This window comes from Mustela lutreola, chromosome 2, assembly GCF_030435805.1.
Source record: "Mustela lutreola isolate mMusLut2 chromosome 2, mMusLut2.pri, whole genome shotgun sequence".
Taxonomy (NCBI): Eukaryota; Metazoa; Chordata; class Mammalia; order Carnivora; family Mustelidae; genus Mustela; species Mustela lutreola.
In genome coordinates this window covers 103,702,187-103,716,500 of record NC_081291.1, presented here as the reverse complement: position 1 = coordinate 103,716,500, position 14,314 = coordinate 103,702,187, and the positions used below count along the sequence as shown (strand labels likewise).

General features: G+C 37.7%; 1 protein-coding gene across 1 annotated transcript in view; it reads left to right on the top strand.

Annotated features, from left to right (window-relative positions):
- HACD2 (3-hydroxyacyl-CoA dehydratase 2) overlaps positions 1–14,314 on the top strand; it is a 117,915-nt gene that overhangs the window by 16,849 nt on the left and 86,752 nt on the right. The window contains exon 3 of the mRNA XM_059162878.1: positions 13,454–13,472. Coding sequence (XP_059018861.1) covers positions 13,454–13,472 — 19 coding nt within the window. The remainder of the gene's footprint in view (positions 1–13,453; positions 13,473–14,314) is intronic.

The following is a 14,314-nucleotide window of genomic DNA, read 5'->3' as shown; positions in this document are numbered from 1 at the left end:
TCCTCTCTAAAGGCTAGGTTTCTGCTTGATGCTATCCTGTCCCTAGAGCTCTCCTGGAATTTTTACTACAGGGAGGCAGGTTATCATTCTGTGGTCCTTGAACAACACTGGCCAGTGACTGGCCTTGCCACTTTGTAAAGAATCCCTCCCCAGAGCCTGTTCCTTTGCATCTCTCAGTTGAAGACCTCAATGAACTGAGTATCCCTGAGGTAGGTGGTATGATGAATGCCAGGAACAGGCTTGTTCCTTGTTCCTGTCCCAGACTTTTCCACAGCTTTCCCCCACCTTTCCCTTCCAGTCATTTGGCAACCTCTGTCTTACTTGTTAATCACAATATGAAATACATATTTGGGGCAACTGCCTCATGCAGTTGGTTAAGCATCTAGCTCTTGGTTTCAGCTCAGGTTATGATCTCTGGGGTCATGAGATTAAGCCCCATATTGGGCTCCTTGCTCAGCAAGGAGTCTGCTTAAGACCCTCTCTCCCTCTCCTGTGCCCCACCCCCATTGCTGTCTTTTTAAAATAAATAAATTTTTTTTAAAAAAGAAATATGTATCTATTGAAAAAAAATCTGAGTGTAAGTGGACCCATGCAGCTCATACCATTGTTATGTAAGGATCAACCTTACACCTTTTCTGTAATGTCCTATTACTAATCAGCCTCCTGGGTGGGCATCTTACCACATACTTGGATGGATTTTCTGTGTACTATTATCTGTCTTGTCTCAGCATGCTCTTTATTCATGTCTTTTGTTCCTCATTTAAATCTACAGACATCTTTTATTTTCCTCAACTTTACATACAGCAGGAGGTCCAGATTATCTTGTAATATTCACACAGTTGAGATTCTTAGCAGCATTTTCTTTTGAAAAACATAAGATTTGCAGTATAGTAATTCTTTTCTTAAATCAGTTATCAACAAATCTTTGAAGCTTTATTTTTTTAATCTAAGCCTCTTTCACTTACCCTTCCCCCAAAATTTAGAGAATTAATAATGTTTGAGTACATAGTCTTATCAGGCATATTTTAGATGAACCAAATCTTGTCAAGTGATGGTTTCAGCAGATATCTTGTAACTAATGAACAATGAGATAATGATAAAAAAAAATCAGTAGAGTGGAAAGAAAGCCTGATTCTGAACATCACTTACTACCTTGGGGAACTCAAGCAGCTTTTCTAAGCCTTGGTTTTCTCATCTGTAAGTAAAGATATCTGCCCCGCCTATTTGCCAGGGTTGTTATTAGGACCAGACAACGGAATGACTTATACAGAAATGTAAATTCTAAAATGTACTACAATAGCTGATAACTCTTGTCATCCAGAAAAGCTTTGGTCATTAAATAATATTGTAGATGGCTTCAGATTACTCTTTTATTATCCTATAAGTTTCAAGTATGTGGCTTTATAATTGGTTATCTGTATACACTACAGAGTGATCACCACAAGTCTAGTTCCCAACTATCACCATACTGTTGTCCCCTCTTCACCCACCCCATAACTCCCTTCTACTTCGGTAACTGCTAGTCTGTTCTCTTTAAATTTGCTTTTGTTTCATTTTGTTCACTTGTTCTATTTTTTAGATTCCAAATATGAGTGAAATCATATGGTATTTGTCTTTATCCATATGACTTATTTTGTTGAGCATAATGTCTGCACAGTCCATCCATGTTGTAGCAGATGGCAAGATCTCACTTCTTTTTTATGGCTGAGTAGTATTCCTTTTTATAAATATACTATTATTCATTCAGCTGTTAATGAACACTGTTAATGGACACTTAGGTTGTTTCCATATCTTGGCTGTTGTAAATAATACTACAGTGAGCATGGGGGTATATCTTTTCAAATTAGTATTTTTGTAGTCTTCAGATAAATATGAAGTGGAATAGCTGGGTCAAATGATAGATTTATTATTAATTTTTTGAGGAGTCTCCATACTATTTTCCATGGTGGCTACACTAATTTACAATGTCACCAGCAGTGTACTAGGGTTCCCTTTTCTCCACATCCTTGCCAACACTTGTTATTTCTTGTCTTTTTTAATAACAGCCATTCTAACATTAAGTGATACCTCATTGTGGTTTTGATTTATAATTCCTTGATGATTAGTGATGTGCTTCTTGGCCATCTATAGGTCTTTGAGGAAGTGTCTGTTCAGATCCTCTTCCCATTTTTAAATAGGGCTGTTTGGTTTTTTGTTGCTGAATTGTAAAAGTTCTTTATATGTTTTGGATATTAAGTCTTTACTCCTTAACCATATGTATAGTTTGCAAATGTCTTCTCCCATTTGGTAGGTTGCCTTTTCATTTTGGTGGTGGTTTCCTTTGCTATACAGAAGTTTTTTAGTTTGATGTAGTCCCATCTGCTCATTTTTGCTTTTTTTCCCCTTGCCTTTGAAGTCAGTTCCATAAAGATGTTGCTAAGACTGATGTCAGGACCTTACTGCCTCTTCCTTCTGGTAATTTTATGTTTCAGGTTACACTCAAGTGTTTAATCCATTTTGAGTTAATTTTTGTATATGGTTTCGTTCTTTTGCATGTGGCTATACAACACCATTTGTTGAAGAGACTGTATTTTATCTATATTATGTTCCTGGCTCCCTTATCATAGATTAATTGTTTATGTAAGTATGGGTTTATATCTAAGCTCTCAATTTTGTTCCGTTGATCTATGTATCTGTTTTTTTGTTTTGTTTTGTTTTGTTTTTACCAATACCATACTATTTTGATTACATAGCTTTGTAGTGTAGTTTGAAATCAAGCAGTGTGATACCTCCAACTCTGTTCTTCTTTCTCAAAATTGTTTTAGCTATTGACGATCTTTTGTTGTTTCATACATATTTTAAAGTTATTTGTTCTAGGTCTATGAAGTATGCCACTAGACTTTTGATAGCTATTACATTGAATTTGTAGATTGCTTTAGGTAATATGGACTTTTTAACAATATTAATTTTTCTAAACCACGACCACAGAATATCTTTTCACTATTTGTGTCTTTTTAAATTTCTTTCATGAATGTCCTTCACAAGTCCTTCACCTTCTTGGTTAGGTTATTCTTTGGTATTTTATTCTTTTTGATGCATTTATAAGTGAGATTATTTTCTTAATTTCTCTTTCTGTTGTTTTATCATTGGTGTATAGAACACCACAGATTTCTCTATATTGATTTTGTATCATGCAACTTTACTGAATCCATTTATTAGTTCTAACAGTTTTTTTGGTGGAATCTTTAGGATTTTCTATATATAGTATCATATCATCTGCAAGTAGTGACAGCTTTATTTCTTCCTTACCAATTTGGAGGCCTTTCATTTCTTTCTCTTGCCTAGTTGTTATGGCTAGGATTTTCAATACTATGTTGAATAAAAGTGGCAAGTGTGGTGAGTGTTCTTGTGTTTTTCCTGAATGCTTTTCACTGCTGAATATAATGTTAGCTATAGAATTGTCATTTAGAGCCTTTATTATGTTGAGGTATGTTCCCTCTTGTACCTACTTTGTTGAGAGTTTTTATCATAAATGGATGTTGAATTTTTTTTTTTTTTAAGATTTTATTTATTTATTTGTCAGAGAGAGAGCGCAAGCAGGCAGAGTGGCAGGCAGAGTCAGAGAGGGAAGCAGGCTCCCTGCTGAACAAGGAGCTCGATGTGGGACAGGATCCCAGGACTCTGGGATCATGACCTGAGCTGAAGGCAGCGGCTTAACCGACTGAGCCACCTAGACATCCCTGGATGTCAAATTTTGTTGAATGCTTCTTCTGCATCTACTGAGATGATGATATGATTTTTATCTTTCATTCTATTGATGTAGTATATCACATCGATTTGCAGAACCATCCTTGCATCCCTGAAATAAATCCCACTGGATTGTGGTATATGATCCTTTTAATGTATTGTTGAATTTAGTTTGCTAAACTTGTTGAGGATTTTACATCTATGTTTATCGAGGATATTAGCCTATAATTTCTTTTTTTTGGTGTCCTTGTCTAGTTTGGTATAGATGATGCTGGCCTTATGAAACACTTGGAAGCTTTCCTTTGAAGAGTTTGAAAAGGATAGGTATTAAATCTTTAAATGTTTGGTAGAATTTGCCAGTGAAGCCATCTGGTTCTGGACTTTTGTTTGTTGGGAGGCATTTGATTACTGTTTCAGTGTCCTTACTAGTTAATCAATCTATTCACATTTTTAGTTTTTCATGATTCATTCTTAGAAGATTATATGTTTCTAGGAATTCATTCATTTCTTCTAGGTTGTTAAGCTTGTTGACATGTAATTGTTCATAGTAGTCTGTTATGATCCTTTTATTTCTGTGGTATCAGGTGTAATTTCTCTTTCATTTCTGATATTACGTCTTTGAATCCTCTCTTCTGTTTTACTTGGTTGGTTTACTGAAGGGTTTATTAAATTTCTGTTTTCAGAGATCCAGCTCTTACTTTCATTGATCTTTTTTTATCATGCTTTAAGTCTCTATTTCAGGGATGCATGGGTGTCTCAGTAGGTTAAGTAAGTGTCTGACTTTGGCTCAGGTCATGAGATCGAGCCTCCTCTCATCAGGCTCCCTGCTTAGTGGGGAGTCTGCTTGTCCCTCTGCCCCTCTCCCCACTTTCTCTCTCAAATGAATAAGTCCTTTTTTAAAAAAATGTCTATTTCATTTATTTCTACTCTGATCTCTATTATTTTCTCCTTTCTACTCATTTGGGCTCTTTTTTTTTTTTTTTTTTTTTTTTGTTCTTTTTCTAGTTCCTTTAGGTGCAAAGTTAGATTTTTTTTTTGAGAATTTTTTTTGTTTCTTGAGGTAGGCATGTATTGCTATGAACTTCCCTTTCAGAACCTCATTTGCTGCATCCCATAGATTTTGGTATGTCTGATTTTTGTGCCCATATGTCTCTAGATTTTTTTTTTTTAATCTCTCCTTTGGTTTCTTCAATGAACCATTGATTACTCAATAGCATGCTGTTTAATTTCCATGTTTTTGTGGGTTTTCCTGGTTTTTTCTTGTAATTAATTTGTAGTTTTGTACCATTGTGGTCAGAAAATATGACCTTTAATATGAGTTTAATATGAGCTAAATTAAATTTTTAATTTATTGAGATTGTTTTATGGCCCAACATGTGATCTGTCCTGAAGAATGTTCCATGTGCAATTGATAAGAATGTGTATTTTGCTACTTTTGGGTGGAATATTCTATATATATATAGAATAATAACTCCATCAGGTCTAATGTGTCATTAAGACCAGTGTTTCCTTATTGATTTTTTTGTCTGGATCATCTATCTGTTGATGAAAGTAAGGTATTGAAGCCTCCTACTATTGTATTGCTTTCAATTTCTCCCTTTAGGTCTGTTAATAATTGCTTTATATATTTTGGTGCTCCTGTGTTGGGGGCATATATATTTATAAATGTAGTATCTTCTTGCTGGGTTGACCCCTAAATCATTATATAATGCCTGTCTTTATTTTACTTACTTATTTATTTATTTATTTTTAAGTAGGCTCTAAGCCTAGTGTGGAGCCCAGCATAGGGCTTGAACTCTTGACCCTGAGGTGAAGACCTGAACTGAGATCAAGAGTCAGACACTTAACCAACTGAGCCACACAGATGCCCCTCTTATAATCTTTGTTTTAAAGTCTATCTTCTCTGATAGTAGTATAGTTACTCCAGCTTTCTTTTCATTTCTATTTGTATGGAATATCTTTCTAACCCTTCACTTTCCCTCTGTGTGTTTTTACTTCTGAGTCTTGTAGGCACCATATAAATAGGTCTCATTTTTTAAAATTCATTCAGCCACTCTCTTTTGATTGGTGAACGTAGTCCATTTACATTTAAAGTAATTTTTAATAGGCGTATACTTATTGTCATTGTGTTAATTGTTTTCTGGCTGTTTTTGTAGTTCCTCTCTGCTCCTTCTTTTTCTCTTCCCTAGCGGTTTGCTTGTTTTCTTTAGTGTTATGTCTAATTCCTTTCTCATTTTATTTTGTGTATTTACTGTAAGTTTTTTTCCTTGTGGTTACTGTTAGGTTCACAAAAAATATTTATGCCAGTAGCAGTGTTTTAACTTGATATCAACTTAATGTTAAATGGAAGTCACAGCTTTGCCTTTTTACTCCCACCCCCCACATTTTTTATTTTTGGTGATTCTTTTTTATATCGTTTTATTTTATGCTTCCCTTAACTAATTATTGTAATTACAGCTAAGTTTACTACTTTTATCTTTTAACCTTCATGCTTGCTTTATAAGTGACTGGTCACTACCTTTATTATATAGTTACCTTTTCCAATGAGATTTTTACTTTCCTATGTTTTCTTATTACTTAGCTTAAAGAAGTCCCTTTAACATTTATTGTAGGGCTGGTAGAGTGGTGGTGAATTCCTTTAGCTTTTGCTTATAGGGAAAGCTCTTAATCCTCCTTAAGTTCTGAATGATAACTTTGCTGGACAAGGAATTTAATTTGGGTTGGAAGTTTTTTCCTTTCAGCACTTTGTATATGTCATGCCACTGTCTTCTGGCATGTAAAGTTGCTACTGAAAAATCTGCTTATATAGCCTTCTAGAGTTTCCCTTGAGCATAACAAGTTGTTTTTCTCTTGTTGCTTTTAGGATTCTCTCTTAATCCTTGGGCGCCTGGGTGGCTCAGTGGGTTAAGCCGCTGCCTTCAGCTCAGGTCATGATCTCAGGGTCCTGGGATTGAGTCCCGCATCGGGCTCTCTGCTCAGCGGGGAGCCTGCTTCCTCCTCTCTCTCTCTGCCTGCCTCTCTACCTACTTGTAATCTCTCTCTGTCAAATAAATAAATAAAATCTTTAAAAAAAGAAAAAAAAGGATTCTCTCTTAATCCTTAACTCTTAGAATTTTAATTATAATGTATCATGGTGTGGATCTCTTTGGGCTCATCTTATTTGAAACTCTGGGCTTCCAGGACTTGGATTTTAATTCCTTCCCCAGATTAGAGAAGTTTCAGCCATTACTTTTTCAAATAATTTTTCTTGCCCTTTCTCTCTCTCTCCTCCTTTTGAGAGCCCTACGATATGAATGTTATCCCACTTGATGTAGTCTTAAGGGTCTGCTAAGGTATCTTCACTTCTCTTAATTTTTTCCTTTTTTTAAAAACCACATTTGTAAAGGTGCTGTGTGAACTGGGAAAAGTGTTAATTATTACAAGATATTTTGGAAGTAGCCAGATAAAGTGCCAGAACATAGAGACACATCTGCCAATTTTTTTTTTCCTTGAACATTTTCAGAACTGTTTCTAAAATTAGAATCCTAATTAATTTCTTATCTTCTTTCTTTTTTTTTTTTTTTTCAAAAGACTGTTTGTTTTCAGGTTATATCATTCCTAAGCTTGTGTTCCTTAAAAAAAGTGAAGTGGGGGTGCCTGGGTGGTTCAGTTGGTTAAGCATCTGACTCTTGATTTTGGCTCAGGTCATGATCTCAGGATCATGGGATCGAGTCCCCTGTTGGGTTCCATGCTTAGCAGAGTGTCTGCTTGGGATTCTCTCTTTCCCTTTCCTTCTGCTTCTCCCTCCCTCACCCTCTCTCTTCTCTCTCTCTCAAATACATAAATAAATCTTTTAAATAAATGATTGTGATAGTATTTGGTATTTAGTTAAAAATGGACACTTGACAAAATAAACAACTATATCAACTCCCTCCCCTTTTAAAATTGCGGATATTTTCTTAGCCCTTGAGATTAAGTTGCCCAGGAACCAATGCATTGTAATTACCTGACCCAGATTGGAGATTGGGGAGTTTCTTCCCTGTTCTACTGTCTACTCCCATTACCACCCCACCAGTTCTTTATCTGAGTGATTCTCAGCTGCACTCTTTCTTTTCTGTGTTCTTAGTTCATATACTGTGCAGGCCGTTGTCACACCACACTTACATAATTGTTGGAGCCCCTTTGCTATTCTTCTTGACCTTGATTCCTTTGTGCCCCAAACTTCCAAAGCTTCATAACATTCATCAGTTACATCACTTTTTTTCTTGTAATTTCTTGTAATTTTTACTATTGAAATATACTTGATATACAGGGTTATATTAATTTCTGGTAAATAACACAGTTACTCAACAATTCTGTATATTATGCAGTGCTCACCTCAATGAGTCTGGTTACCATCTGTCACCATACAACTTTTTTTTTTTTTTTTTGGGGGGGGGCTAACTACGAAGATGCCTTTGGGCTTCAGTTCTTTCTTTCATTCTTGAAATGTGTGAAGTAGGGGCACCTGAGTGGCTCAGTGGTTTAAAGCCTCTGCCTTCAGCTCAGGTCATGATCCCAGGGTCCTGGGATCAAGCCCCGCATCAGGCTCTCTGCTTGGCAGGGAGCCTGCTTCCTCCTCTCTCTCTGCCTGCCTCTGTGATTTCTGTCAAATAAATAAATAAAATCTTAAAAAAAATAAATGTGTGAAGTAGCTTTATTCAAGTATTAGTAATGTACAGTATTATGTTAATTTTAGGTGTATAATAAAATGCTTCAATAATTCTATTCATTATAGTCAGTGCTCATAATTGTACTCTTAATCTCCTTCACTTGTTATACCCATCCCTCCATCCCCTCTCCTCTGGCAGCCACCAGTTTGTTCTGTATAGTTAAGAGTCTGTTTTTTTGTTTTTGCCTTTTTTTCTTTATTTTGTTTCTTAAATTCCACATATGAGTAAAATCATGATATTTGTCTTTTCTGACTGACTTTTTTTGCTTAGCGTAATACTCTGGATCCATCAATGTTGCAAATGGCAAGATGTCATTCTTTTTTGTGGCTGGGTAATATTCTACTGTGCATATGTAACATATCTTCTGTATCCATTCATCGGTCAGTGGACATTTAGGTTGCTTCCATATCTTGGCTGTTGTAAATAGTGCTGCAGTAAACACAGTGGGTGTATATATGTTCTCCAGTTAGTGTTTATTCTTTGGGTAAATACCCAGCAGGGGAATTACTGGATCCTATGCTGGTTCTGTTTTTAACTTTGTGAGGAACCTCCATACTATGTTCCACAGTGGCTGCATCAGCTTGCATTCCCACCAACAGTATAAGAGGGTTCTTTTTTCTCAACATCCTTGGCAACACTTGTTGTTTTTTGTCTTTTTGATTGTAGTCATTCTGACAGGTATGAGGTGGTATCTCCTAGGTCTTCATTTGCATATCCCTGATACTTAGTGATGTTGAACACCTTTTTATGTGTCTGTTGGCCATCTGTATGTCTTCTCTGGAAAAATGTTTACTCCTGTCCTCTAGCCATATTTTAATTGGATTTTTGGTTTTTTGGTGTTAAGATATATAAGGTCTTTATATATCTTGGGTATTAATCTTATATATATAAAACCTTATTGGATTCATCATTTGCACATATGTTCTCCTATTGAGTGAGTTGACTTTATTTTTTTATTGGTGGTTTCCTTTGCTGGACGAAAGTTTTCTATTTTGGTGTATTCCCAATAGTTTTAATTTTGCTTTTATTTCCCTTGCCAAAGAAGACACATCTAGAAAAATGTTTCTACCACTGACGCCAAAGAGATTACTGCCTGTGTTTTCTTCTAGTTTATGGCTTCAGGTTTCACATTTAGGTCTTTAACCCATTTTGAGTTTATTTTTGTATATGGTATTAGAAAGTGGTCTGGTTTCATTTTTTGTATGTAGCTGTCCGGTTTTCCCAGCACCACTTTTTTAAAGATTTTATTTATTTATTTTACAGAGAGAGAGAGAGAGCAAGATAGGAAATACAGGTGGGGGCGGGTGGCAGAGGGAGAAGCAGGCTTCCCGCTTAGCGGGAAGCCTGATGTGGGGCTTGATCCCAGGACCCTGAGATCGTGACCTGAGCCAAAGGCAGATGCATAACAACTGAGTCACTCAGGTATCCCTCCCAGCGCCATTTTTGAAGAGAATCTTCAGTGTATCTTGCCTGCTTAGTCATAGATTATACCATACAACATTATTACAATATTATTGACTATATTCCCTATGCTGTACTTTTCATCTCCTTGACTTAATTTATTTTTTAATATAATTTTTTATTTTTTAATTCACATATAATGTATTATTAGCCCCAGGGGTACAGGTCTGTGAAGTGCCAGGTTTACACACTTCATAGCACTCACCATAGCACATACCTTCCGCAATGTCCATAACCCAACCACCCTTTCCCTACCCCCTCCCCACCGGCAACCCTCAGTTTGTTTTGTGAGATTAAGAGTCTCTTATGGTTTGTCTCCCTCCCGATCCCATCTTGTTTCATTTTTTTCCTTCCCTACCCTCCAGACCCCCCACATTGCCTATCAGTTTCTTCATATCAGGGAGCTCATATGATAATTGTCTTTCTCTGATTGACTTATTTCGCTCAGCATAATACCCTCTAGTTCCATCCACATCGATGCAAATGGCAAGATTTCATTTCTTTTGATGGCTGCATAGTATTCCATGGTATATATATGCCACATCTTCTTTATCCCTTCATCTGTTGATGGACATCTAGGTTCTTTCCATAGTTTGGCTATTGTGGACATTGCTGCTATAAACATTTGGGTGCCTGTGCCCCTTTGGATCACTACGTTTGTATCGTTAGGGTAAATACCCAGTAGTGCAATTGCTGGGTTGTAGGGTAGCTCTATTTTCAACTTTCTGAGGAACCTCCATGCTGTTTTCCAGAGTGGCTGCACCAGCTTGCATTCCCACCAACAGTGTAGGAGGGTACCCCTTTCTCCGCATCCTCGCCAGCATCTGTCATTTCCTGACTTGTTAATTTTAGCCATTCTGACTGGCGTGAGGTGGTATCCCATTGTGGTTTTGATTTATATTCCCCAGATCTTGTGGGGTCCTTGTTCACAGAGCAGTGGTCTGACTGTGCCACGGATTATGGTTCAACTCCAAGTTGAGCGTTCAGTCCTCGGCTGTGTCTCTGTAGCCAGCTTCCCCGCTCTAATACCTGTGCGCTCTGGGACACTCAGACACCCCCGATCCTTCTGTGACTCCGTGGGACCTGACACCACCCTGTCCCCATCTGGGCTTCACCCCAGCTTAGCCTCTGGAGCGATGTCCCTCAGTGAATCAGACTTTTAAAAGTTCTGATTTTGTGCTCTGTTGCTCAGCTGCTTGCCAGCAGCCGGCCCCTCCCCCTGCAGTCTGTCTTCCCATCACTTTGGATTCACTTCTCCACCGTTTCTACCTTTCAAAATGTGGTTGATTTTCTGTTTCTAGAATTGCCACTCTTCTTCTCTTTGATCTCCTATTGGATTTGTAGGTGTTCGGAATCCTTAATTTATTTTATAACCTAAAGGTTGAACTTCTTCATCCCCTCTATGTGTTTGGTTCATCTCAATTTTTTAGTTTCATTTTGCTCTTCTTTCTGGGCAAATTCCCTTGCTTTGTCTTCCAGCTCACTGATGCATTCTACTTCATCCAGTCTGCTTTTGAAGCCTTCTAGTTTATTTTTCAAATTTCTGTTTGGTACTTTTGTAAATTTTCTATATCTTTGTTTAAGTTCTCATTGTGTTCAACCAATTTTCTACTGAGTTTACTGAGCATTTATATGATAATTTCTTTGAACTTTTTAAATCAGGCCGATTGCTTATCTGTGATTCATTTGGTTCTTTTTCTAAGATTTTTGTTATGTTCTTTTCTTTGGAATATATTACTCTGTCTCCTCATCTTGCCTAACTCTTTGTGTTTGTTTCTCTGGGTGAGATAAGTCAGCCAACTCTCCCAGTCTTGAATGAATGACCTTATAGAGGCAATGGTACTATTTGGCCCAGAAATACAGTCTCTTAGTCACCAAAACCAGGTGCTCAAGAGGTGTCTCCTCTGTGGGCAGTGCGTGCCCTCCTGCTGTGCCAGGGCCTGGGGCTGTGGTTGGTGGGCTACTCTGACACTTGGTTGGGCTGCAGGTATCTGCAGCTGCTGCAGGTTGTCTGTGGGCTGGGTGCTCTGCAGGGTATTCCCACTGTTACTAGAATTTTAGAGGAATTCCAAAATGGTGCCCACCACCACCTACATTAGTAAGGTAGACTTGAATTGCAAAAATTGCTCCCACTGGTGTCAGTTTCCAGAGAGAGTCCCTGCTGTTTCCTTCCTTTTCAGGCAGATGCTTTTAAGGTTAACAAATGATTCTCCTTAATCTGTGCTCTATGTATTCTTCAAGTTGATGTTTTACACTGGTTTCTGGGATGAGTGAGTCTGTGTATGGGCCCTTTAAGATCAGGTTTTCTGTTTCCTGCAGCTTTATAGACCTTGTAAAGGTGATTCCTATTGATTTTCAGAGCCTAGTGTTTTGGGGGCTCGTCTCTCCTGTGCAGGATCTAGAATTTGGGTGCCAGATATAGAACTCAGGTACCTTTGATCCTCTGGGAAAAATCTATACTTTTGATGCCCCTCCCAATTGTGACCCACCATCGCTAGGTTTGTTTTATTCCCTAGCCAGTCTGTGTTTCTGCCCCTCTTTCCCATTCTGCTGTTATCTTTTTATTCTTTGTTGTGAAGGCTCCTATTCATTGAACTTTCAGGTCCCTTTTAGGAAGGATTATTCTACAGTTAGCTGTAGATTTGTATCCACAGAGGAGGTGAGTTCAGGTCTTGCTACACCACCATCTCGAACCCAGCTCCTTAGATTACATCATTACCGAAACCACCACTGGGTTAAAGCAATGCCATATACAGGATGGATTAGAAGACAATTTACAATAACCTAATTGGCCACTTGGATGACCACTGAGAAGGATAGGACATAGCAGTGGAAATAAAAAGGCACTGGAAATAAAAACAGGGAAGACTGATGCCAGAAGTATTGGTAGGACTTAGAAACAGTAGGACTTGTAGGTGAGGGAACAAGAGAACAGTTGAACTTGGGAGACTGGGAGATTGATTATCAAAAAGCATAGCAGGTATGAGGGAAGGAAAGGGGAGTTTCTTGAAGAGGCATGCCATGTTTGAGGTGCTGCTAGTATACCTAGATGGAGATGTCCAAACCCAGTTTGCAGTGTGGGCCTGGAGCATGAAGAGATCTAGGGTCACATATTGGACTGGGAAAATGCCTGTAATGAGGTCACCAAGTGAGACAAGATGGAGTCTCACTGTGAGCTTTGTAGGTTGAATGAATATCTGCATTGAAGGGCCTGCCAGGTAAGAAGAGCCAACAAAGGCTCTTCTGACTCTGTGTTTCGTAGTCTGTGACCGTTCTGTTCTGTAGAATATGGGACATGGAAGAGGGACACCTACTGCTCTTACAAATTTATGTATTGTAAAAGAGATTCATGACGTCTGGTAGACTCCTGGGTAAGATTTATTCCTTAGAAAATCTTCCACAGATTCACAAACTAAAAAGGAACAAACAAAAATAAATAAGAATGTACATTTTGTTAAATCACCAAGTTTAAAAATGAAATGTGTGTTTTTCAAGTCTAATACTGAAAAGTTTATAAGAACTATATGTTGTTATTGATCTTTACTAATTCTCCCCCCCCACCTTTTTTTCTCTAGATTTTACATTGTGCAGTAGGTAAGTATGGAATTTTCCCCCTACTATATACAGTAGGCTCTGCTTTTTTAAAAAGTCAATTATAGGTCAATTTGATTATGACTGAATATTGAAAAAAACAAAACTATTTAATCATTGTATATAAAATTATTTACATTGGCATGGGTTTTGGTTTCTTAAATGACAGGTACTACTAGGGTTATCATTCGGCAGTTTATTAAATGTCACAGGTGTTTCACTCTGTCAATGTAAAGAGGCCCCTCTCACCTTTTTATAAGGATGATAGAAGCACTAGCATATTCATTAAAATGTGGCTTGGGGTCCTGGTTCTGGGCTATGTGGAAAGCCCTCTCTGTGATCACTTAAATATTATGTGCTCTTTTCTTACATTTAAAATGGAGTACTACATATATTGCCATCTCCCAAATGAATGCTGAATGAAGGTAAGAGGGATTGGAAAAATCAAAGTATAGTTATATAAATGTTAGGAATTTCTACAAAAAGCAAATAAGTGTGTTTTCTTTGGGAGGGGAAGAGGTGGGTCATCAAATTCTGCTTCAGAACTGAGGTACAGCTTCCTTGTCCGGGGTGGGCTAAACCCTTCTAATCAAATAGAAATCAATTCCTGAAATTTGACAGATTTTGTAGAATAAGCCCATGGTGGTTTCTGTGAGTTTAGACTTGTCTCTGAAAGGGATATTTGCAGTTGACCTCAGGAAGCACCAAGTGTCTGAAAACTCCAGAACCATGTTTCAACTTAATTCACAAATTAAGTGGGTACTTACTACATTCAGGGCACAGTGCTTGGCACTGTGGAGTTTAGAGATGAGGAGGCTTGGTTCAGAAGGACACATAGGTGGACA